At 29.3% G+C, this 22,188-nt stretch overlaps 6 protein-coding genes and 1 non-coding gene across 16 annotated transcripts; 4 read left to right on the plus strand and 3 right to left on the minus strand.

The window, feature by feature from the left end:
• Nucleotides 1-156: 156 nt before the first annotated feature.
• Nucleotides 157-2,116, plus strand: LOC126849122 (eukaryotic translation initiation factor 4E-like). 2 transcript variants are annotated; one of them, XM_050590699.1, is made up of 4 exons: nucleotides 157-318; nucleotides 837-1,018; nucleotides 1,117-1,434; nucleotides 1,511-2,116. In XM_050590699.1, the coding sequence occupies exons 1-4, from the start codon at nucleotides 289-291 to the stop codon at nucleotides 1,623-1,625; spliced, it is 645 nt and encodes a 214-aa protein (XP_050446656.1). In that variant the 5' UTR covers nucleotides 157-288; the 3' UTR covers nucleotides 1,626-2,116. The 2 variants fall into 2 exon arrangements, with proteins under 2 accessions (XP_050446656.1, XP_050446657.1); XM_050590700.1 differs by lacking the exon at nucleotides 157-318 and adding an exon at nucleotides 393-687.
• On the minus strand, nucleotides 1,621-4,519 carry LOC126849121 (fas-associated death domain protein). 2 transcript variants are annotated; one of them, XM_050590697.1, is made up of 4 exons: nucleotides 3,540-4,519; nucleotides 3,080-3,247; nucleotides 2,857-2,987; nucleotides 1,621-2,541 (listed from the first exon to the last, which is right to left on the minus strand). In XM_050590697.1, exons 1-4 carry the CDS (start codon nucleotides 3,865-3,867, stop codon nucleotides 2,407-2,409), a joined length of 762 nt encoding a protein of 253 aa, XP_050446654.1. In that variant the 5' UTR covers nucleotides 3,868-4,519; the 3' UTR covers nucleotides 1,621-2,406. The 2 variants fall into 2 exon arrangements, with proteins under 2 accessions (XP_050446654.1, XP_050446655.1); XM_050590698.1 differs by having other exon boundaries at nucleotides 2,485-2,760.
• Nucleotides 4,520-4,777: 258 nt separating this feature from the next.
• Nucleotides 4,778-7,227, plus strand: LOC126848858 (RNA-binding protein NOB1). Its single transcript, XM_050590119.1, has 6 exons — nucleotides 4,778-4,943; nucleotides 5,148-5,280; nucleotides 5,576-5,787; nucleotides 5,979-6,399; nucleotides 6,505-6,839; nucleotides 6,945-7,227. The coding sequence occupies exons 1-6, from the start codon at nucleotides 4,872-4,874 to the stop codon at nucleotides 7,203-7,205; spliced, it is 1,434 nt and encodes a 477-aa protein (XP_050446076.1). The 5' UTR covers nucleotides 4,778-4,871; the 3' UTR covers nucleotides 7,206-7,227.
• A 195-nt stretch (nucleotides 7,228-7,422) lies between these two features.
• Trnam-cau (transfer RNA methionine (anticodon CAU)) lies at nucleotides 7,423-7,495 on the minus strand. The gene has a single exon. It is a non-coding gene; the product is annotated as a tRNA-Met (tRNA).
• An 80-nt stretch (nucleotides 7,496-7,575) lies between these two features.
• Nucleotides 7,576-10,042, plus strand: LOC126848862 (ribonuclease P protein subunit p40-like). 4 transcript variants are annotated; one of them, XM_050590123.1, is made up of 7 exons: nucleotides 7,576-8,036; nucleotides 8,116-8,275; nucleotides 8,358-8,502; nucleotides 8,758-8,922; nucleotides 9,054-9,176; nucleotides 9,273-9,456; nucleotides 9,561-10,042. In XM_050590123.1, exons 2-7 carry the CDS (start codon nucleotides 8,156-8,158, stop codon nucleotides 9,901-9,903), a joined length of 1,080 nt encoding a protein of 359 aa, XP_050446080.1. In that variant the 5' UTR covers nucleotides 7,576-8,036; nucleotides 8,116-8,155; the 3' UTR covers nucleotides 9,904-10,042. The 4 variants fall into 4 exon arrangements, with proteins under 4 accessions (XP_050446080.1, XP_050446079.1, XP_050446081.1 ...); XM_050590122.1 differs by having other exon boundaries at nucleotides 7,577-8,036; nucleotides 8,105-8,275; XM_050590124.1 differs by having other exon boundaries at nucleotides 7,577-8,036; nucleotides 8,169-8,275.
• An 86-nt stretch (nucleotides 10,043-10,128) lies between these two features.
• Nucleotides 10,129-21,211, minus strand: LOC126848857 (kinesin-associated protein 3). Of its 2 annotated transcripts, none has more exons than XM_050590118.1 (16): nucleotides 21,102-21,211; nucleotides 14,729-14,846; nucleotides 14,481-14,649; nucleotides 14,205-14,411; nucleotides 13,909-14,045; nucleotides 13,314-13,826; nucleotides 13,046-13,214; nucleotides 12,828-12,928; nucleotides 12,502-12,720; nucleotides 12,248-12,413; nucleotides 11,983-12,108; nucleotides 11,769-11,873; nucleotides 11,570-11,655; nucleotides 11,239-11,425; nucleotides 11,067-11,157; nucleotides 10,129-10,965 (listed from the first exon to the last, which is right to left on the minus strand). In XM_050590118.1, exons 2-16 carry the CDS (start codon nucleotides 14,744-14,746, stop codon nucleotides 10,827-10,829), a joined length of 2,433 nt encoding a protein of 810 aa, XP_050446075.1. In that variant the 5' UTR covers nucleotides 14,747-14,846; nucleotides 21,102-21,211; the 3' UTR covers nucleotides 10,129-10,826. The 2 variants fall into 2 exon arrangements, with proteins under 2 accessions (XP_050446075.1, XP_050446074.1); XM_050590117.1 differs by lacking the exon at nucleotides 21,102-21,211 and adding an exon at nucleotides 15,030-15,181.
• Nucleotides 15,650-21,401, plus strand: LOC126848856 (gamma-tubulin complex component 5). Of its 4 annotated transcripts, XR_007687318.1 has the most exons (16): nucleotides 15,654-15,903; nucleotides 16,012-16,157; nucleotides 16,242-16,673; nucleotides 16,742-17,004; nucleotides 17,108-17,279; nucleotides 17,427-17,643; nucleotides 17,711-18,011; nucleotides 18,111-18,307; nucleotides 18,403-18,712; nucleotides 18,808-19,024; nucleotides 19,109-19,400; nucleotides 19,477-19,677; nucleotides 19,853-19,935; nucleotides 20,057-20,216; nucleotides 21,204-21,302; nucleotides 21,382-21,401. XR_007687318.1 is itself a non-coding variant. In XM_050590115.1 (15 exons), the coding sequence occupies exons 3-15, from the start codon at nucleotides 16,065-16,067 to the stop codon at nucleotides 20,279-20,281; spliced, it is 3,003 nt and encodes a 1,000-aa protein (XP_050446072.1). In that variant the 5' UTR covers nucleotides 15,650-15,769; nucleotides 15,840-15,903; nucleotides 16,012-16,064; the 3' UTR covers nucleotides 20,282-21,108. The 4 variants fall into 4 exon arrangements, 3 of the variants coding, with proteins under 3 accessions (XP_050446072.1, XP_050446073.1, XP_050446071.1); XM_050590115.1 differs by lacking the exons at nucleotides 21,204-21,302; nucleotides 21,382-21,401 and having other exon boundaries at nucleotides 15,650-15,769; nucleotides 15,840-15,903; nucleotides 20,057-21,108; XM_050590116.1 differs by lacking the exons at nucleotides 21,204-21,302; nucleotides 21,382-21,401 and adding an exon at nucleotides 20,564-21,108.
• Nucleotides 21,402-22,188: the final 787 nt, after the last annotated feature.

Genomic DNA, 22,188 nt, shown 5'->3' on the forward strand with positions numbered 1-22,188 from the left:
TCGGGGCGATTAAACCTGCTACATTCAAAAACGCCATTATTAGAGGATGTCTCTAGATCTAGATATATAAAAGTCGGCCATATTGAATATTAGTTTGCTCAAGGTAGCGCTTAAAACACTATTAGAAACGAAATATGGGGAGGTTAGTCTGATCTATTTTCTTCATATCATCTATGGAGAATATTGCGAAATCACACACAGAACACAGAGAGACAGAACAGATGCGCCTGCTGCCTGCTGCCAGTTTGCGGCTTTCTCATAGCGAGTGTGTGTGCATATTGAAGTGACATGGCTACGAGTATTTCCGAAGAAATCGAGGTATTTGCAGCGCAGAGGAATCTATCAAGTTTACATTATGATTCCACGCGGATAATTTGTACAATTTGACGAGAAAATGGTTTTCCGATTCGCACACAACGACAGCGAAAAGATTCTCTCTCTCTCTCTCTTCCGGAGCTTTCCATATCCTTCTCCCTTCCGCATCCTTCATATCTCTCCCCCTTCTTCCCATCATTTTACCAAATATTCCTTAAAAAGTGTCCTAAAGCCGCTAATGCAATGACGATCTTACGTTCGTAAAATTGTTCGTGTCGGCAATCATATCTTATTCTATAAATAATCGCTTAATTACCAGAAATACAATGCGAGAATCCTGGAGAAAGGATCGTTCGCGGAAAAATGTACACGGTAATAGAGATTATACAGGTTAACGTGTACATCATCAGGTCATAAGGTCGTCTGTAATTTTCGCGCATCGAATCTTACGATCTCTCGATATAATAATATTACGCGTTTGGAATGCATTGGAATAAATAGCGCTTGAACTTTTTTTCCAGGAAATCGATCGCAAGCAAAACACCGAGGTGACAAATACCGGCGAGTTCCCGCCTGAATACTTGATCAAGCATCCGTTGCAAAATACTTGGACTCTATGGTATTACGAGCCCGATAAGAATAAAACATGGGAAGAGAGTCAACGGGAGATAACTAGTTTCGATACAGCTGAAGATTTCTGGAGGTGCGTCTTACTTTTCTTTTGGCGTACGAAAGATATGTCAGTACCTACATGTATTGTAGAACATGAATTAACAGAGAAAAATTTCTTTTCTCGGACAGTTTGTACAACCACATAAAAACAGCCTCCGAGTTGAGACAGGGTTGTGACTATAGTATGTTTAAGCAAGGTATTCGGCCTATGTGGGAAGACGATCAAAATAAATGTGGTGGACGGTGGTTGATAAATCTAGATAAGAGGCAAAGAACTACTGATCTAGATAATTTTTGGTTAGAAATTTTGCTCTGTATGATTGGGGAAGCATTCAATGAATACTCCGATGATGTATGTGGGGCTGTAGTAAATGTGAGACCAAAGGGAGACAAACTTGGTATTTGGACATCGAATGCAGATTCCGCGGATAGTGTTATGGAAATTGGGTAAATTAAATTGATTCTAGTTATTTAACTATTAACGAATTGTCGAAATCTCATTAATATACTATTTTGATTTCAGTCGTAAATTGAAGGAAAGATTAAGGATCACATCTAAAACGACTATGGGATATCAAGTGCATAAAGATACTATGATCAAAGCTGGCAGTCAAACAAGAAATACATATACACTTTAAAAATATTGTTACATTTATTATATCACCCTTAAATTGTTCGTTAAAATATTAATTTTCAAAATTGCTAGATAAATTATCAATGATTGTTTAAAAAATTGCTGGATAAAATAACAATATAATTATAAGTGAAAGTGTCTGCATTATATTGCAAAAAATTAAACTTTGTTTTGGATAGCATGTTATATCATTGTTGTAGCCATGTTTCCATCTAACGACAAAAATTAAGTGAAAATTAATAAATATACGTTGAATACAAATAAAACCGAAGTAAATTGAAGTAGCTGGAAAGAAAGAGAAAGATACTAATATAAACATTTAGTTTATAAAGAGATATAGTATGTGTAATTTATATTTAATTTAGGAAGATATACGCAGATTGCTGCATTTCTGTAGCTGATAACATATATTTGATTATGATAAAATTATATGCTTAAATGTAACTTATACAATCTATTATCTTTCAGCAAATAAATTCTTATAATTTGTGTAATGTTTTGCTTTTATTAACTCTCGCCTAATGGATATCTAATTTATTCAAATCCATCTTTGCTGAAGTATCAATTTATTTTTCTCTCTTTCTTAACTGTCCAAAACGACTTCAACATTAATAAGAGTTAAGTACTGACTATATACATCAGCACATAAACTATGCAAATATGTATAAATATTTAATAACTAACTTCTTAATAATGAGTAGTTTAAATATCAGATACCTATCCTCTTTTCGTACAATATAAAAAAAAAACTTTATGGACAATTGTGCGAATTCATATAAATCATATTATAAATTTTTGTTTTTCAATACTAATTCTTCTACAAGTTCCTTGAGATCTTTGCGTCTTCCTTTTTCCAAAGCGCGTATTAAATTTATCGCCCATCGCTCGGTATCGGATTGCGATATATAAATTCGCAAAATCTTGGAACAAAAATTATATTTTAATATCAGTTTAATCTGTTTATATCTGCTTTTATTTTAGGTATGTAGTTAGACATATATATATCCACAAATATACACACACACACACACACACACATATATATATATATATATATATATTTATCTATACAGAATGAATCACTAAAGATGTTATAGACAACTTCATCGCGTAATGCCTGCTTCAATATCAAATAGTCGCTAGAAAATAAGAATTTTATCCCATTTAGTTTAAAAAACATTAGCCTAACACTTCTCAGTGATTCATCATGTATATGTGTATATAATACAACTTACCTCATGACTTTGCTCCTTTAAATCAAAAGGATATTTACTTTGTACAGCATCAATTTCACATTCTCTAATATCTAAATGTCTAGCTACATCTCTCCAGGATCGACCTAATCTGTCCTTGAGTTGCAATAACACTTTAAAAAGAAATACATATATATTTTATATATTGTGTACATGCAAAAAAAAATGAAAATATGATTTACATAACTTGAGATCTTAAAAATACCTGTTTGTTGCAGCAATTTTCTTCTTTCATTGAGACTGTTTCTTTCTTCCTGCTCCAGACAACAATGTGTTTGTGTTTGACTAAATGATTCAGTTGATCTTCCTATTGTCGACTGAGATAAATTAGAACTAGATGGAGATTCTGAGATTGATGAAATTGAATGAAAAACTGTTGTAAAAATAAAAATTGTTAGTTAAATATTATATCAGTAATATTTTAAAAATAAGTAAGGGTTATATTGCTAATACAATATACTAATATTTTTAAAACAATCTTCAATTTTTAATTCTTTTTAATTCTATATTACTATTCTTCTCATTATTTAGAAATTTTAAAACAAATTAATCTTGCAATATTATATAAAAAATTATAATGTACTAAAACTGCTTTGTCATTCTATGCTATAAATTTATCAAATAAAATGAATTGTAAGCACATAAATATTATAAAAGACATTTACCTTCATCACTTTGATACATATTACATAAATGTAATGTCGGCATAGTCTTCAACCAATTTTCATAATCATGCAACTTGTTTTCCAAGTTTAAATCACCAACAAATGTCTTTGTTATGTATCGCAATGGCTCTATTTTATCACAACTGACAATATCTCGTTTTTCTAGCAGTCTTATTAACGTTTGTAGATCCGTTACCTTGCTTAATTTACGTTTAGAATCGATATTGTGCATATAATTCAATTTCAGTTCATCCAAAGCTTTGCTGTCAATAAACGGCTCAGCTTGGCTGAGAAACTCTTGACGAAGTGCACTATACTTTTCAATCATCGTGTCCTCCGACACGAAAACCTCTCACGAATTAAAAAAGATTAAATTTTCTACTCAGATTTACACGGGAATACCCGCTCACGCTCACGCAAATAACATATACGTTTACATATATACAAAGGGCCAATTTCACCACCTTCGGTTTGGGTTGCGTTCCGTTTCATGCATAGAGCGCATAGATCGTTTGGAAATCTATAAGTAACGTGAACTATAGATTTTCAGGCGATCTATGCGCTGAAACGGAACGCATCCAAGATTAATCGACGGCAGGGTGGCAACTGAAATTATAAGAATGCTTGGTTTTCATTCACATCTATTTTCTCTTGCCACCCTGCTGATTTTAATCGTCGGTTAACTTAACCGAAGGTGGTAAAATTGGTCTATAATAGTATTAAGGCCATTGCACGTTAAAAAATTTTAGTCATAATCGTAAAGTCGTAAGTAAATCAACCAATCACAGTTCAAACATTCTTATTATGGATGCGTTACTTATATTATAGTTATATATCACATAATATATCACGTTACTTATATTATAGATTTCCAAACGATCTATGCGCTCTATGCATGAAACGGAACGCAACCTATGTTTAGAATGTTTGATTGTGATTAGTCAATTTTCTTACTGTATTATGATTATGACTAAAATTTTTTAACGTGTAATGGCCTTTATATATATACGCATACATAACAATGGCGGCGATGCATTCGCAAATTCATCCGTCCACAGCTTGTCCAATTTGGAGAGACATAAAGACCATATTACACTTGCGGGCTCGGTTGCGGATGAAATTACGGTTGACAGTTGCGAATTGACCAATCATCAGGCAAGCTGCTTTGACTCTGATTGGTAAATCCGCAACTGTCAATCGTAACTCCAATCGCAATCGAGCCCGCAATCCTTAGTATAATATGGCCTTCATAATACAGTTTTTTTATGGGATTGCAAACAAAACGAACAAACCAATATTTTTCTTCATCGAACACGTGTCAAAAACTCTGTAATGGATAATACAAATAAAATACAACATTTAATTGTTGACACGAGTGCCTTTATAAGGAATGCTGCTTTGCAGGTATTTATTAAATAAAATAAATATGTATATGTAAATGAATGCGTACATTGTTTATTTTAATTGTGAGGTTATGTGTACAAAATATAATCGATGTAATCGTATTTGAAATATAATATTTATTGAATATATAAAAATATGTTTTAGTCTTATAGCGTTTTTTAATTGGATTAAGATAAGAATTTTGTAAAAAATATTTATTCGTAGGATATTGGAGTCAACATTTTAACGGAACAAGCTGTCGTCGATGAAATCACGAGCAAGAGGCAGTTAAGAAGATTGGTTGTACTACCATATGACTTGAAAGTTCAAGAAGCTTTTGCTGAAAACATAAAATTTGGTAATTAGAGCTCATTAAATGTTTCACTATCATGTGTGCTATGTCAAAAGTATATGCAGCATTATATACAATCACTACTGTGTTCAATTATTTTTCACTTTAAATATTCTTTCCAAAGCTAAAAACTTATTGCCGGCATGAGAAATGAAATTAATATATTCCATTAGTGATATATAACAGCAAATTTGATAATGTATCTATATGTATGTTTTGTATCATATCATTTATATACTATAATATGTTTCTATATGATCACTCTGACATATTTCTTAATATATTTTGAATATATTCACAGTGACTGAATTCTCTAAGAAAAGTGGTGACTATACCAGTTTGTCTGCTACAGACATCAAAGTCATTGCGCTCACTTATCAGTTAGAAAAAGAAAAAGTTGGGATAGCACATTTGAAAGATGCCCCAACAATAAGGACTATTGCACCTATTGAAGATAAACAAAGTGGAGATGATCTTAAACTACCAATTGGTTTTTACATGCCAAAGAAAACAGTAAGATGCTTTCTTAAATACTATATTACTTTAGTATATACATAAATGAGATCTGATCAAAAAGTATTTGGTTTTTTTTTTTTTGTGCCAACCAGCTGTAGTTGGGCTAGTCTTGTTACTAGTGTTATATATATGTGTATATATATATAATGTGACAATTTTCTCTATTACTCTCTGTATTCTATATTTAGGACAAAATAGAATTAGATGCAGCTAATAATACAGAGGTTTCATCAAATAATGTGGAAAAAACAGACATAAAAGAAAACATCAGACACATACAGATTACAAAAGAATCAGCATCAAATGACGCAATAAATGATTCAGAAAAGCAAGAACAACCATCTGATATATCGTCAAGTGAATATGAATCGGATTATGAAACTGCAACATCAGATATTGAAGACAATAAAACAGAAGCCTTAACTGAAAAATTTGCTAAATTGAAATGTAATCCAACAGATTTAGAAGTAGAAGGTGAGAATGAGGGTAAGCATGGTGTCGATGATATTCTTGCTCCAGTTAATATAGCAATATCTGAAAATGAAGAAAGTGACATAGAATCAATAGAGGATGAAGATGATGATGATGATAATGGTTGGATCACACCAGGTAAACATAAAATTACAAATTAAATCTTATTAGAGCACAAGAGTGCAAAAACCACTTTCCTATATATTTGTAAATATTAATACCTAAAAATTTATTTTGCATAAGCAAACATTGCCAATGTAAAAAAGCAAATGGATTCGGAGATTCTTGAGGAAAAGACTGCTACTGTCGCGTGCCTAACAATGGATTTTGCAATGCAAAATGTACTCATGCAAATGGGATTGAATGTAGTTGCATTAGATGGCAGAGTGATCAAACAGATGCGAACGTTTATATTTAGATGTTATGCTTGTTTTAAGACCACTAGTATCATGACAAAGATTTTTTGTCCGCATTGTGGTAATAAGACACTGAAAAAGGTAGAAGTCACGTTAGATGAGAACGGAAAACAACAAATCCATATAAATTTTCGGAGACCTCTCTCAGCCAAAGGAAAGAGGGTATGTTGTATTAATTGCCCTAATATAATTAATCTTTATGATTTAATTACGCATATACATATATACAATAAAAGTTAAAAGTTAAAATCGATGAAATTTTTTTAGTTCCCATTACCAATGCCAAAAGGTGGAAAACACGCAAACAATCCTATTTTGTGCGAGGATCAACCAATGCCGCAGCAACACCCGTCGCGTTTGGCGCGCATGAAAAACAATCCCCTCGATGATGATTATATAGCTGGATATTCTCCATTTGTTATGCGTGATATAAATTCGAAGTCAGCCATGTTAGGCATAAGACCAGACGGTGTTATCAAGTACTGGATGAAAAGAAATCCTAATGAATCTAAAAAGAGACGAAAATAAAAATGATTGATTATTAAATTAATTTTGCTAATTTTTATTTAGGGGTTTATAATGAGAATTTTTTTTTTTTAACCTTTTCATTTCCCCTTCCCCACACATTTAAACTATTATGTGTTTGTGTATATAATATAATCCATTATAGTTTACATCAATTATAGATAGTATTTAGCAGTTATTTGTTTCCATACAAATTATAAGATAATATTGAAAAAAAGAATGCCCCGGGTGAGGATCGAACTCACGACCTTAAGATTATGAGACTTACGCGCTGCCTACTGCGCTACCGAGGCTCTTGTATAGCTTCATCTAAGTTTACAAATATTTGTAGATAAGCAGAGGGAGAAGTGATAGAAAGTTAGGTTAAGTTTGTGTCTGTGTATATACATGTATTAGAGTGAAGTTCAATCATTGAACGAATCAACTGATCCACAGTCCATAAGCAGATTTATAAGCTGATTAATATAAGTTGCTTTCCAATATAATTTGCACTCAAGTGATACTGAGTCACTCAGTTATGTGAGTATTTTACATTCAGATAAAATGTCAATTGTTCAATGAGTAAAAGGAATGTGCAAGTGATATTGCAGGTTCATAACCTTACTTTTGTATGTGAGTCTATTAGACTCGCTAAAGTACACGGTCTCAATCGTGTGCAAGAAACTCAGTTGAATTTCACTTTCTCAGCATCAAAAGGAACGTGCATTCAACTGTGTTATGACGTCATAAGTGAGAATTATCTGAGTTTTGATGTAAATAGAAAGCAATTATAATGCAGAAATATCTAACATAATTAATATATTCGACTCGGAAATGCAGAGCCCGAAAATGAAGGTATTTCTCTGCCGTATGTGAACTACACTATTTAAAATTTGAAACCGTGGTACTTTACATCCTTTCAGGATTTATATAGAAGAAGAAAAACGTTATTATAAAATTAACATTGTATCGATATGCTTTGCCCAGAGACATATGATTTCAAACCACCGCGACACTATGTATCGGTGGATAACAGAGATTTTACAAAAACAGACATACCTTCAGTGATGGACACTCATTATTTCAATCATTCGGTAAGTTTGTAAATTATTTTACAAAATTCAATTTTTAAGTTTTCAGTTTTCAGATACAATTTGTGTGTTCTATATTGTTTAGATATCTATAGTGCTTCCCGACACCGTTACCGTTCCTAGCACTCTATGGGATTGTTTATCCGAGGACACAGATTATTATCGGATAAATGCGTTGTGTGCCTATGATCTTTTAAATGCAGAATTTATTGAAGCTTTTATTAAGAAGGGTAAGAATATGTTATGCTTATTATTGATTTTCTTCTTATGTTATTACATTTTATAATTATATAATTATTTTATAATTAAAACGTATTATTGATATTTATTAGTAATATTTTGAAATAAAGTAACTATTTCTTCTCTCAAATTTCTTCTTTTTGGAGAATGATAATTTTTCTTTTTTTGAATTAACATTGAATTAAAATTTGTTCCATTTAATTCTATATTTATATTGTTATTAATACTTACATTTCAAATTTTAGGAGAGGTCAGCCTTCTGACGATAGAAAATAAAATAGATTTGCAAAATTCTATTTGTGTAACTCCAACTGGATACTTGCTACTTTCTTTAGTAACTGAAGACTATCAAGCGCTTGGTTTAGAAGGGAAACCATCTTTCTTTGATCGTAAACCTCATACACGTTATGGTAAGTGTAGAAAGAAGACAGCAATGAATTAAATCTTGAAATTACATGGCAACATCTATGATATTTTATATACATTTTTTATATATTTGAACACATTTTTTTTACCGGTGAAAATACATATACATTATCAGTAGTAACAATTAATCTGAAAAATGAAAATTTTGTTCCTGGTAAGAAGAATTATGAAAGAACTCGAATAGCATTGAAGCGACTCAAACAGAGTTTTGATGTTGTAGTATTGTGGGATCCACCAAGTATGTATACTTCTCCTTTCTCTTATAATATACAAGCAATATTATAGTATTCATATATGTATCTTCTTTTGACTATCATTTAAATATTTCAATCAGGGACTGATCTATGCCCATCGTCGATAGCGGCATGGTTTTATGCATGCAATTATGATGTTTATCTCTGTCATCAGACATGTTTTCAAAGGGCTAAATATTCAACGACAATACCCATTCTTCAAGAAGGATGCGACTTGGATAAGTTTTTTGAATGGCTTGGATTCTTTAGCATTGGTGGTGATCTGTATGTTATAGTTTGTATTTTAAAATAATAATTCATTTTATAATTATTGATTAATAAGAGAATGCTGAAGAAATATAATGATACAACTACAATATTTTTTTTAGATTTAATAGAGAAATGGATAACTATGTAAACACATATGAGTGTCCTCCTCTTTCTATAGATATTGGACAAGTGCAACATTTACAATGGACAGGATTTTTTACACGAAAAAAGTTACACGAGATCTATAATGTATTGAAAGAATATGTATTATCACGAAAGACTTTACCATGGGTTAGTTTAGACATACAAGGATTTGCAGACAGCCCTATCAGTTGGGATTTAAAAGAGCATATGTTTTTCACTGATGGAGACAATAGTTACACTATTATATTTCGACCTACAGGTGAATCCATTGTACGAAAAAGTCTCAGCTCTAATAATAAACCCAGAATAAGTCAGTAGATTTTAAATAATTATTTAAATTTATATTTGATAATTGTAATAAGAATAGAGAACATTATGAATTATGAGGAGATTTTTTTTTTTAAATAAATTGCTAATTGACAAAATTCGAAATTTGTATTGTAATTTATTTTATCACGAAGAAGAGATAGTGTTGAGTAACTACAAGTCGTGCATTTTTATTAATATATAATAAAATACTATGTTATATATTAATAAATATGATAAAGTTGATAAAACAAAGGGACAAGAGGTGCAATGAAAAATAACAAAAACAAACATAAAATAAATACTTGTCTGATTATTTTTTGAAAAAGGAATTTTAGATACATATAATTACGAAATTATATATGTATCTATGTAACTTATTGCATAATCCATCCTATGCAAAAAGAAATCTCAAAATATAATTCCATTACTTTATTCTAACTCTAAAACATTCGATATTTTCATACACCACTTGTCTTCTTATTAACTGATATTAACAATATATAAATACTACATAAAATTAAAATTATTGTAAATACTAATTTTACATTTAAACACATATACATTTATACTATCCTGACTGTATGAAGCCTATTACAAAATAAAAGAATATAGACTTAATGTCTTATTAATTATTTTGCAACATAATAGCATACTATGCATCAGTGTAAAGCGCTCGACGCTTATAAATAAATCAATATATAAAAAAATAAAACATACTAAGATATACTTGACTATGAGATCAAAGCAGTCTATTACATGTATAATAAAATCTTTGGTTCGAGCAGGCATGTTTTTGTAAATAGTATAGCAAACATTTCTTTTTTTTTTTTTGTCTTTACATCAAACATATATGATGTTCAGATAATGTAAAATGTTCTAGATATCTTTGAAAGTTAAGTCACATATCTAAATCAGATCATTGGAATTAATCTTTATATTAATACGTGGGAACTATCTGTATCACTGAATTTCACTCTAGAATTGTAATATAAATCCTCTATACCTGAACCAATGGACATACGAGATTTAGAACGCGCCACGAGTTCGCCTATGTCATCGAGATCTCGATACCTATAATATATGTAATTAATTTCCATCGAACAATATTATAATTACATTTGGATTAATGGTACAACAAGATATTAAATATATTTGCATCATTCGAGACATACCTGCTGACAGGCCGACTAGGATTTTCAGATGATTCCGATGAATTTTTCATAATTGAAAATCCATCATCCACATTAAACGATGCTGCATTATCTATGCAAACACGATAATCTATTATAAGAATGTGCGATATATAATGATATAATTTTGTGAAAAAAAGGAAATAAATATTACCAGAAGGAAACAGCATAGTATGTTTTAATAGGTCACCACTAATAAATGGAGATAGACTATCATCGTCATCCGTTAACAAATGATTGGTCGAATCTGATCCTATAGATTCAACCATTTCCAGCCATTGCTGATTGTGCGACCGGAACTTTTCCACTTTTATGCGTGCTGCCCAATTCTTGTCGCACAACTAGAATTCGAAAAATCGGCATTTTATATGAAACACAACACAAATAATTAATTTCACAAAGTATTATTTAAAATGTTGTTTACAGACTTATAAAAGCAAAGAAATAGATTTACACGTAAAAAATATTTTCCTTAAGTTACTTACAGCAATGACATCTAAACATGTATCACAGACTTTTCTGATTGCAGGATTTTTGTCATGCATTAGATCAATCAAATAACCAGGAGCTTCTGCAAATACAATCACCATCTTATAAATTCATACAGAAACCGTTTAAAAATATTCACAAGATACTATGTTACATTTTTAACAAGGCTCAACAATTAAGGAAATTGATTATTACCGTTACCAGTCTCGCGAATCAAATAATCTCGTGTTGAATCGTGTTTTGCAATTTGATAAAAAACGTAAATTATTTGCAAAACCATTTCATCATCTTCTTGCTTGGCTAATATTATACATAACAAAATAATATTATACATAACAAAGATAGTGTGCCTTTTTTGTATATAAATCCATATATTATTTTTTACATGTGCATCTACTTGAATACATACCTTTAAGAAGCTCGATGAGAGAGAGAAGTATATCAGCCTTACACAACAAACGAGCACAATCTTCATCATAAGCTGCAGTACCCAAAAATATGACAACCTCAAGAACTAAATCATCTTGAGCCTTGCCTACAAATATAAGGAAAATAGAATAAGTTGGAATAAATTTCAATAAATTTCAATTTTATTTTAATATCAAGTACGAAAAAAAATAAGATGAGCCAGAGAGAAAGAAAAAAATAGAAAGAGAAAAGAAGAGAAGTTATACCTGGAACTAAATTATTGCGTATCCATGGTATGAGATTACAACGTTGAATGATTTGAGAATAATCCAAATCAGGCAATTCTAAGTTGCCTAATACACCAATTACTTCAAGTACAAAATCTTGAGAGTCGGACTGGGTCAAAGCCATAGCAAAGTCACCCACAAATTCCTAAATATCCATGAACAAATATCAAATTAAAAAAATGATTGATATATGATCCTGTTATATTAAGTTCAATATTAAAGCTTCGACTTACGACAAAATTTTCTTTTGTCGAATCGTGTTGAGAAATATTTCTAATCATCTTCATTATAAGAGCATCTTGATTTCTGAATGCAATTTTTATAAGACCTTGCAAACGGTTATTTTCCACCATCAGTTGTGCATTCTTATTGTTAATAGCTAAGTTTATACCAAGTGCTATTAATTCAGATCTTATATGTTCATCATCGGAATTTAATATCATGTTTGTTATCTAAACAAATAATATATACACATTAGTGTATATCATAAAATTATAGAGAATTTTTGGAATTCCCTAAATTTGTATGCATAAAAATTTCGTAGACTGTACATATATACCATTGGAATGCAATCAGTATTTGTAAACATTGCTTTTACTTTGTCATCCATACTGGCATGATAGAGCAATCCCAGAATTGTGCTTTTACTTTTTATATCAGCTGTGAACATGATACAATATTATATTGTATAAAATTTTTATTTTACATATAAAGAATTTAGAGCTTTCATGTAAAAAAAGACAATAATTTTCAGATTTTTATAAATACATTTCCTACCTTGACCAAGCAACTTTATCCATTTTGGTAACATACCAACTCTAATCATTCTTGCTCTCAGTTTAATGTCAAAAGAAAGATTAAATAACAATTTTAAAGTGCTTAATACAAGATCAGTGTTATTGTTTTGTAAAAGTCTTGGTAATTTATCTATAATATTTTCTTCTGCCTGTAAATATATATTAATAATATTATATATTTAATATTGTTATCACATACATGTATACTGTCAATATTTCAGATATTTATATGAAATATTTGTTATTACCATAAGATCTTTGTTTTCCCGAAAGATAGATAATTTTTTCAAAAATGTAACAACCAATATCAGTAAATCAGTATTTGTTCTGTCTAATGTTTTAATCAACATTCCAATAATATTCTTTTTACGCATCTTTCTTTCTACTTCCATAGCATTCTCAGCAATGTTTAAGAGTAGATAAAATGCAACTCGCAGCAGTTGTTCTTGTTTCTTAGTTAAACTTTTAAATTTTTTCCGACTTTTCTCAAGTTCTTCTTTTAACTTTTTAATATCACTCTCAGATATAGTTACGGATACATCTGCAGACCGCCTCTTAACTTCATAATCTAACGGACCCTCCATATTCCAAATATCATCAATGATCTTAATTTTCTTATCACAGTTATCATTATTTCCCATTGGAAAAAATGTTAAACCAGTAGTGTTCTCAAACTGTTTCCGACGTTTTTCCATATCCTCCTTCCACTGATCATAGCGACGTAATTCAAAATCAATTATATCCATACAAAGAGAACCAATCTACAAAAATAAAAACATAAGAAACATATTTTGCAACAAGAATATTTGATTATCTAAGATACATTAAGTATTTTCAACTCACTCTGTATTCAAGCACAATATTATGAAACTGGCTATATGTTGAAAAGCAAAAGAAAATGTAAATAATATTTGTGGATAGTTCTATGCTGCGCCGCCAATCTTCTCTTAAAACTCGAGCTAATGCACTTAATAATGATTCTATAACAAAGAAAAAAAAGTCTCATTATAATTATTGAGATATTTTCGATGATAACATATTATTCATCACAATTTTGTCACAATTATTGCATATTTATAATTATTCACAAAATTATTTGCATACGATTTTATATATAATAATATATACAAAAATTATACCATTTTTTGTCAATTCCAAAAGATTATCAGGGATCCTTGCTAATTGTAAAATTAACGATGAACCTTTAATCTTGCCTGGTATTTCCTCATACAATAATTCAATATAACTGTCAACATTACTAATAACTGCACGTTCAACTTCGCTATTTTCTGTAATTATCGAGTTTGATGATGCTGGTCTTGGTGGGTGAGAATTATTATCACTGCCTATAAAAGTTTTAAAAGTTTTTAATAAATTTTTAAAATATTATACAAGCATAAAGAATATACTGTTACTTGTATTGGTATCGTTGGTCCGACGATTTTGTAAATAATAAATTAATTGTTCAACCTCACGTAGCTTGGATTCATGTATCAATGAACACTTTTCTATCACTTCTTTGGCCAAGAGAGAGACATTTGTATCCGCGTTTAAGCTTTTTAATCTGATTATCTTTTGACATTCCTATACATGAAAATGATATTATAAGTCTTGAGTCTTATACAAAATAATTATTTCCTCCTTTTATCATAAAGAAGCATACTTTTCGATCGCCAAGCATAGGATCTCCCAGTTCCCCCAATATTAGTGCCTCAACATCATAATTTACTACCAAAGCCTTTTCCGTCGGGTGGACATCTAACGTTCCAGATCTTACTTTTCTAAATATAAAAAAATATATCAACTTGCTACACTCATATTTGTATTCGTAATACATGAGAGATTTTTTCCAAATTTATATACTAAATATTTTAAATATATATTACAAAATGCAGAATCGTAAAATCAAATGTATGACAGATGACCGACATCATTTGACAGATACAAAACCGATGATCCCTCACCTTTTTAGAAATTTAGCTTCGTCCATTTTTATAGTAACACGCTATCTTTTCGGATTATTTAAAGCGGAATATATTGTTTATATATTTATATACTTTGCGCATACATGGATTCTCTTTGTCAATTTATTCGCAATTGTTTCATCTCCATGGAGAGAAAACCCATCTGATATATGTATATATATATATATATATATATATATATATATATATATATATATATATATATATATATATATATATAATCTTTGTAGCACTTGGGCTTGAGTAGCTAAGCCCTTAAGCCCGTATCAGACTATGCATAGAAAATTGAAGATTGAATATTGACCAATCAGGACAAAGAAATTTTAGTCCCTTTTGTTCTGATTAGTCAAATTCCAATCTTCAATTTTCAATGCGTAGTTTGATACGAGTTTAATATGATCTTCAAATATAAGAACCGAATATGAATACCGGCCTTAAGATACGTTCAGAACGAGATATTTTGAAATAATATCTTGCTGATTGGTTGTTGCTTGCTGCTGACGCATCCTGTCTGAATGTACGTTTAGAATTGACAGAAGGAATAAGTCATTATTTAAAATTCCTAGAAAATAAATTCTTCTATTGGTTATCTGATACAAAAAATTGTGGTAAACTTGAAACGTCAAACTCCATCATTAATCTTTTGATGGCGTTCTTAAAACGATTCGAATATGATGACAAACATTTTGACGACAATTCAATAAATAATTTCATCGATGGTATGAACATTAAATATTCAGAAGAATAAGTACAAAGCTTTTTTAATTCAAATTGAATGTTAAATTTAAGGGTAATAGTATCATGCGCTCTTTTATCACGCTCGGTTTTCTAAAGAAAAGACGTAATTAAACTCGTAAGTCTTTCTTTCAAAATTAAAAATATATTAAACATTATAAGCATATTATTTTATATAATAATATGTAATAGAAGTGTTAAATTAATTAATGAATTTTTATTTTAGTATATTGATTTTGCATTGATTTAGCATTGATTTGTATGTTTGTATAATGCTTGATGACTTTGTGCAAAGTAAAGATGAGTACTTGGATACTAAATGATATTCATAATGATTTAAAGCAACTTATAACAGCGCTTACTTCATTTGAGGTAGGTTCATATGTATACAAACGAATTAATTATTTATAATGTGTATTAAAGATATATTCTATAATATATATTTTGTGGATTCAGGAAGATGAAGAAGGATTTCGGATATGTGAACGATTTTGTTTGTCAAATATTAAACATCATCGCTACCTATCCATTGATGGTAATGCGACTAAAGAAGCTATAAACGCAGTAATCACTAAATTTTCAATCCATGGAAAATTTGAAGTTGCTAAAAAATTTCAGGAACTAATTGATTCTTTTTTATCAAGTTTTGATTTTGAGCAGCATCCACAGTATGATTTGCAGTGGTATTTGTTAACATTCTTGTTAGATTTGTCCACTGAAACTCACAAGTCTAACTTAGATAGCTTAAAACTCACGCGTGGTGAGTACAATTTTAATGTAGTTCTTGGAAAGGAAGATAGCATTACAGAAGAAATAGATTGGGCACAGTATTTAAAGGAAGGCCAAGAGAATTTCTTTTGCGATTATAAAAGCGATGATAGCGAGAGTGTAAGTATTTTTACGCAAAGAACATTTTAAAATTATTGTTAACATTTTTATAATTTGTGCATTTATAGGAATGGTCTGATTTAACAGAAGAAGAAGGAAATGATGAAAATGATATTTCTTTGCCTACACAAATATCTAATGTACAATTAAATATTGCACAGTCTTCTGAAATTCCTGATGCAACAGATAAATTTTCTTTAGTATTGGCTCAAAATCTTGAATCTAGAAAGTGGCTCTTGTCAAATGTTCAAACTGATTGGTGGAACAATTTACAATATCAAAAATATCCTGTTATCAAACGATCTTGCGATGCTAATATATGTGATATTTGGTAAATATCTGTCTCTTAATCTCGAATATAAAAACAATAGTTTATATATATATATATATATATCATACCATATCATATACATATATTGACATATGTTTTATAGGCATGAAACAAACTTCTCAGCTTTGTACAAAGTAGCTACTCTCAGTGAATATCAAGTGTGCAGAGAATTATTATGGATGTTTTATGTTCAAACGTCGATGGTAATATTTCAACAGGAAAGTAGTTCAAAATTTTCAATACGTTCTGATGTATCGATACCAAGTTTAACAACTGTATGTATATTTCCTGCATATTTTGTCATTTTTCTTGTACTATCTTTTAGACAAAAAATCACTATATATATACAAAAATCAATATATATACAAAATAGCCTACTATTTATTTAAAAATTTACTATTATTTAAAAATGTTACTTTTAGACTGCTTTTAAAAGTATTCTATTACCATTCTGTGAATGCTTTTCAATGATACATGATATTGAAAAATTTGGAGCTGATTTGCAACCAACTTACAACCAAAAATCAGAATTTTGGTATCCTCCTTTAACCTATGAAGCATATAATGCTGCACTTAAGCGACATTTGTATAAATTTAAGAGTAAAGTAATTGATATAGAAAAAGATGTTTTGAAACAAGGTAAGTTTACATGATTAATTGTTTATCATTTGGCAAACTCGGCATTAAACATTTGTTTATATTCTAGAAAATTGCAATACGTTTTTATCTTTATCGGCTAATCTGAGAAAATACTTAAACACTATAAGGATACTTCATGATGTACATCATAGAGTTATAACTGATTGGAAAATTAGTCCTAATTGGAAATGTGCGTCTCGACTATTATCATCTTTGTATTATGAAATGCAAAATTCTCATAGTCGTGAAAGAATCAATATTTGTACAAATTTATACTTATGTAGTCTTACTGTTTATCTTAACATAATTGATACATGGTTAAACGAGGGACGATTAGAAGACTGGAGAGATGAATTTATAATTGTGAGGTAAATTGAGAAGCTACTTTAATTAAAATTAAAATTTATCACATATTATATATATGTTTATATTTATATAACAAATAATATATCGTTATATATTATCAGAGTTCCAGAAAATATATTAATGGAAAATGCTGAACAAGATGAAAAATTTACAGTTCGATTATTTGATAATATTTGTTGGACAGATCCAATTATGCAATTTTTATTGCAAAAGGTGCAACATATGGGTCACAGCATTGAATTACTTGTTTCTTTAGATCGAATTACTGATATATGGAAGCAGGACAATGAAAATAATGGTCTTTATATGATAGATATCTTTATTTTATATTGCTTTTTTATTGCAATGCATTTTTTATATTGCAAACTTATATCTCGTTGCAATTTATTGTAGACATGAGGATCTCATTAAACATTGAACTACAAAATAGATTATTATCAGAAATTTCTAAATACAGTCCAGCAATTGAGGAGACAGACACAAGTGTATTGCAAATCGATAAAATATCATTGCAAGAATATGATGTCGACATCGAAAGAAATATAATAGAACAATTATCAACACTGCATAATCCATTTCTCATGAAAGCTATGGAAGATTATATGCCATGCGAATTATATAAAAATGATACAGTGGATGCTTATACGCATGATACCCGCGTTTCTAAAACGAAGCAAGATCAAATATATGATTTATATAAAAAGTATTTATATGCATAATAAGTTATTCATGAATATATATATTGGGATAATTTATGTGTTTTCAATAATAATATTTAATATGTATTTTCTTATACAGGCTACGGAAGATGAAATATATTTTACCATTGCAAAATATTTTGGAGAATACATTGTCTGAGATTTTAATCTTGCGCTACAATAGTGCTAGCAAATTAGTAAGAAATATTATGGTCGAGGAATATAAATTACAAACGCATTTGAAATTATTAAGATTTGTTTATATGATGGAAGCTGGACATGTTATGAATAAATTCTATCAAATCTTATTTTACGAAGTAAAGTGAATAAAGAAAAAAAATATTGTAACAGTACATAGTAATAAATACTCGTTTGTTACTTAAAACAATTATTTATTTTAGATTGAAAATAATCAAATGTGGGCTAATTCGTATTTTTTGACATGTATTCTGGAAGAAATATTTTCTCAATATTGGCCAGATACAAGCTCACGCTGGTCTATCACAGTTCAAAGCAATATTAATACTCATCAAGTATTACAAGCTGTAAATGGCATAATACTACATTACACAGTAGAGTGGCCCATAAGTATAGTGTTGACCAAGAAAATCTTGGAAAAATATAATGAAATATTTAGATTTCAATTGAAATTGAAATGGGCTCTATGGGCGTTAAATAATTTGAGATTTTGCGGTAAATAATAAATCCGATTTGTATAATAAAATACAGTACTATTGTGCGAAATTCACATTTATTGCTTTTTTTTCAGATTTAGAGGATTCTAGGTCGCCATGTATAAGGGATATATTGGAACAATTTCATATAAGACGACTTGAGAGCTTAAAATTTTGGTTGCTACATGCAATAGGATCTATACATACATACTTATCTGGCCAAGTATTACAGAGTCTAGGTCTTATATTGGAGAAGGTTCTCGCTCAGACAGATAGTCTTGATACCATTATATCAGGTAATACATATAATACAATTATCACAATCATAATAAAAAGGGAAAAAAGAAATGTTTTTCAATTTATGTATATACTTTATTATGCAAAATATCAAATTTGCCCAAATATGAAATACGTTGAATGAAATAGTTTAATAAATATTTTACAATAGCAAACATTACAACTATTTTGCAGTGCACAATGAATACTTGAACAAAGTTCATGAGCATTGCTTATTAACAGAGGAGTTTGAAGATTTAATGACAACGATAAATAATGTACGTATATATTATATAATTATAAATAATATACACAATAGAATATTAGATTATCTTTTCATGTATTAATCTTGAATTATTTTATTATTATTTTAATCATTATTAAATTATTTTATTTTAGATGATCGAAATGTGTATTCATATACGAGACAGATGGTCACGCAAAAAATTATTGTTAGCTTCTGCAGAATTGGAAGTAATGGAGCAAAGTTATATAAAGTACCATACATATCTTGCCTTAGCTTTGCACAATGCAGTACAACATAAGGATGCAGATTATTGTAAGTTTCATAATTTATTAGCGATACTTGACATATTTCAGCATAATTGTCCGCAATTCAATTAATTGATTAAATATTTTTGAAACAAGTCATGAGAAAAATCAATTAAAAAAGTTGGTAATAAGAAATGTGATATTTGCTTATCTTTTGCCAATGATTCAGATATATAATAATGTAATGATTTATATGTACTTGAAAATATCAAATCTCGAATATATTTACCATATATTTGAAAAAATAATATTCCAATAGCATATTAATTAAGAATATTAAAGAACGAATTGTTATTGCATGATAATTAACATCACTTTAACTTAGTTAATGTTTTCTACCTGCTTTATTTGCAGTGACTGGCTTAAGTTCAGCTTTTAATTGCAGTATGCCATGTGCTTAATCTTGTATTAATAAAATATCCATTCTCATGCCAATTTAACCAACCATTATCAATATGATCTCCCGATTTTCCGAATTTAAGATTAATAATGTCATCAAATATTTCATATATATCAATTATTGCTTTATATTACAACTTAATGCGATTATACATGTAGTATTTAGCCAGATTGTTGTTCCCTTATATCATTATGTTACATCTTGCATATAAATAATATAATTTTTTAAAATAATTATACTAATTTAGATACAAATTTGTTGTGAACAAGAATTTTTATTATACTTATATAATATAGCATTATGTATATATATATATATATAAGATAAATTTTTTTTTGTATTTGAGAGAAATTGTTAATTTATTTTTATAAATAAAAATCGCATAAAAAATTGTATGTAGCACACTATCCTGAATGTACATGCATAATTATCGATATTAATTAATATCCAACATGATTTCAACTTCCACAAAAAAATATCCTGTTTCCCTACCTAATCCTTTCCAGACAAGTTGATGCCAATATCTGCAGTTTGTACTGATAATGAATCGTTCAAAAATAGCAATAGATTCACTAAACTTCTCACTGACCTTAGCCGAACCTTATTGACGGAAATTGCGCACCAGAGTTTACCACCGTCAGGTATCCCCCTGCCAATTCCAAAATTAGTTCATGAAAAGGCTTGGCAAATGAGGTAAAAAACAAACGTGATGAATATTCTATATCTTAAAAATCAAAGCATGTGACGTCCTGATATTTTTTTGAAATTGTAGTTCAGAATCGTTACCTATTGAAGTGTCCTTGAATGAATATGAACAAACCTTTTCCTATATGCGCTGGTATCAATATGAGGAACAATTCGTTATTTTAAACACATCCTATGCTTTACATGAAGAGATAAAAAATATTATTGCCAATTCATAATTACAGGAAGGCTCTAAAAATAGATATAGATAAAAATAAAAATGTATATATTTAATAATTTTATGCCATATATGTACAAACAAAATACTTTATTTATTTATTGGTTTTCATAATGTTCTAATAAAAAATTTATATAACTATAACATTTAGAGAGAGATTTAGAAATTATAAACTGTATGTCATTCTAATGTGTATGTATATATAGGATGTCCGACATTTTACTAACTTGAAAATAAAATGTAAACAATACCAGACTGACAGAAGATGTAAACAATATCAGACTGACAGAAAATGTCAACAATTCCAGACTGACAGAAAATGTATACAACACTAGGCTGACTGTGTTGAAAATGTTTCAAATATTCACATCAACTTTCAATGGTTACAGTTCTGTTAGAAAGCATTTACGGATATATGTTTATCAAATAATTTCAACTCTAAAAATGTCTTCAGTAATACATCATTAATGTATGGATTTCGAGTCATGAAACACTTTGTATACATATATGTGTATGTATGTATTCAGGAAATAGAGCACAAGATTAGAAAAAATGTCAAAAGTGTAAAAACATACAAATTTTTTAAAACATATTATCATACATTATGTTTCATTGAAATGTACAAGAAAATCAAGAATTAATAACACATGTATGCAT

Source organism: Cataglyphis hispanica, chromosome 4, assembly GCF_021464435.1.
Source record: "Cataglyphis hispanica isolate Lineage 1 chromosome 4, ULB_Chis1_1.0, whole genome shotgun sequence".
Lineage (NCBI taxonomy): Eukaryota > Metazoa > Arthropoda > Insecta > Hymenoptera > Formicidae > Cataglyphis > Cataglyphis hispanica.

Excerpts from the sequence above, each read along its gene's own strand:
- LOC126848857 (XM_050590117.1), bottom strand. The coding sequence starts at position 15,055 with ATGGACGAAGCTAAATTTCTAAAAAG. Across the intron at positions 13,827-13,908 it reads ATATTGTGCTTGAATACAGA|ATTGGTTCTCTTTGTATGGA; the intron begins GTGAGTTGAAAA and ends TTATTTTTGTAG. Across the intron at positions 11,656-11,768 it reads GATTCGCGAGACTGGTAACG|AAGCTCCTGGTTATTTGATT; the intron begins GTAATAATCAAT and ends TTGTATTTGCAG.
- LOC126848858 (XM_050590119.1), top strand. The coding sequence starts at position 4,872 with ATGGATAATACAAATAAAATACAACATTTAATTGTTGACACGAGTGCC. Across the intron at positions 4,944-5,147 it reads TAAGGAATGCTGCTTTGCAG|GATATTGGAGTCAACATTTT; the intron begins GTATTTATTAAA and ends ATTTATTCGTAG. Across the intron at positions 6,400-6,504 it reads TAATGGTTGGATCACACCAG|CAAACATTGCCAATGTAAAA; the intron begins GTAAACATAAAA and ends ATTTTGCATAAG.
- LOC126848862 (XM_050590123.1), top strand. The coding sequence starts at position 8,156 with ATGCTTTGCCCAGAGACATATGATTTCAAACCACCGCGACACTATGTA. Across the intron at positions 8,276-8,357 it reads CTCATTATTTCAATCATTCG|ATATCTATAGTGCTTCCCGA; the intron begins GTAAGTTTGTAA and ends TATATTGTTTAG. Across the intron at positions 9,177-9,272 it reads AGTATTGTGGGATCCACCAA|GGACTGATCTATGCCCATCG; the intron begins GTATGTATACTT and ends TATTTCAATCAG.
- LOC126848856 (XM_050590115.1), top strand. The coding sequence starts at position 16,065 with ATGACTTTGTGCAAAGTAAAGATGAGTACTTGGATACTAAATGATATT. Across the intron at positions 17,644-17,710 it reads AAAAGATGTTTTGAAACAAG|AAAATTGCAATACGTTTTTA; the intron begins GTAAGTTTACAT and ends TTTATATTCTAG. Across the intron at positions 19,936-20,056 it reads TAATGACAACGATAAATAAT|ATGATCGAAATGTGTATTCA; the intron begins GTACGTATATAT and ends ATTTTATTTTAG.
- LOC126849122 (XM_050590699.1), top strand. The coding sequence starts at position 289 with ATGGCTACGAGTATTTCCGAAGAAATCGAG. Across the intron at positions 1,019-1,116 it reads ACAGCTGAAGATTTCTGGAG|TTTGTACAACCACATAAAAA; the intron begins GTGCGTCTTACT and ends TTTCTCGGACAG. Across the intron at positions 1,435-1,510 it reads GATAGTGTTATGGAAATTGG|TCGTAAATTGAAGGAAAGAT; the intron begins GTAAATTAAATT and ends TTTTGATTTCAG.
- LOC126849121 (XM_050590697.1), bottom strand. The coding sequence starts at position 3,867 with ATGATTGAAAAGTATAGTGCACTTCGTCAAGAGTTTCTCAGCCAAGCT. Across the intron at positions 3,248-3,539 it reads TATGTATCAAAGTGATGAAG|TTTTTCATTCAATTTCATCA; the intron begins GTAAATGTCTTT and ends TTTTTACAACAG. Across the intron at positions 2,542-2,856 it reads TAAAGGAGCAAAGTCATGAG|ATTTTGCGAATTTATATATC; the intron begins GTAAGTTGTATT and ends TTTTGTTCCAAG.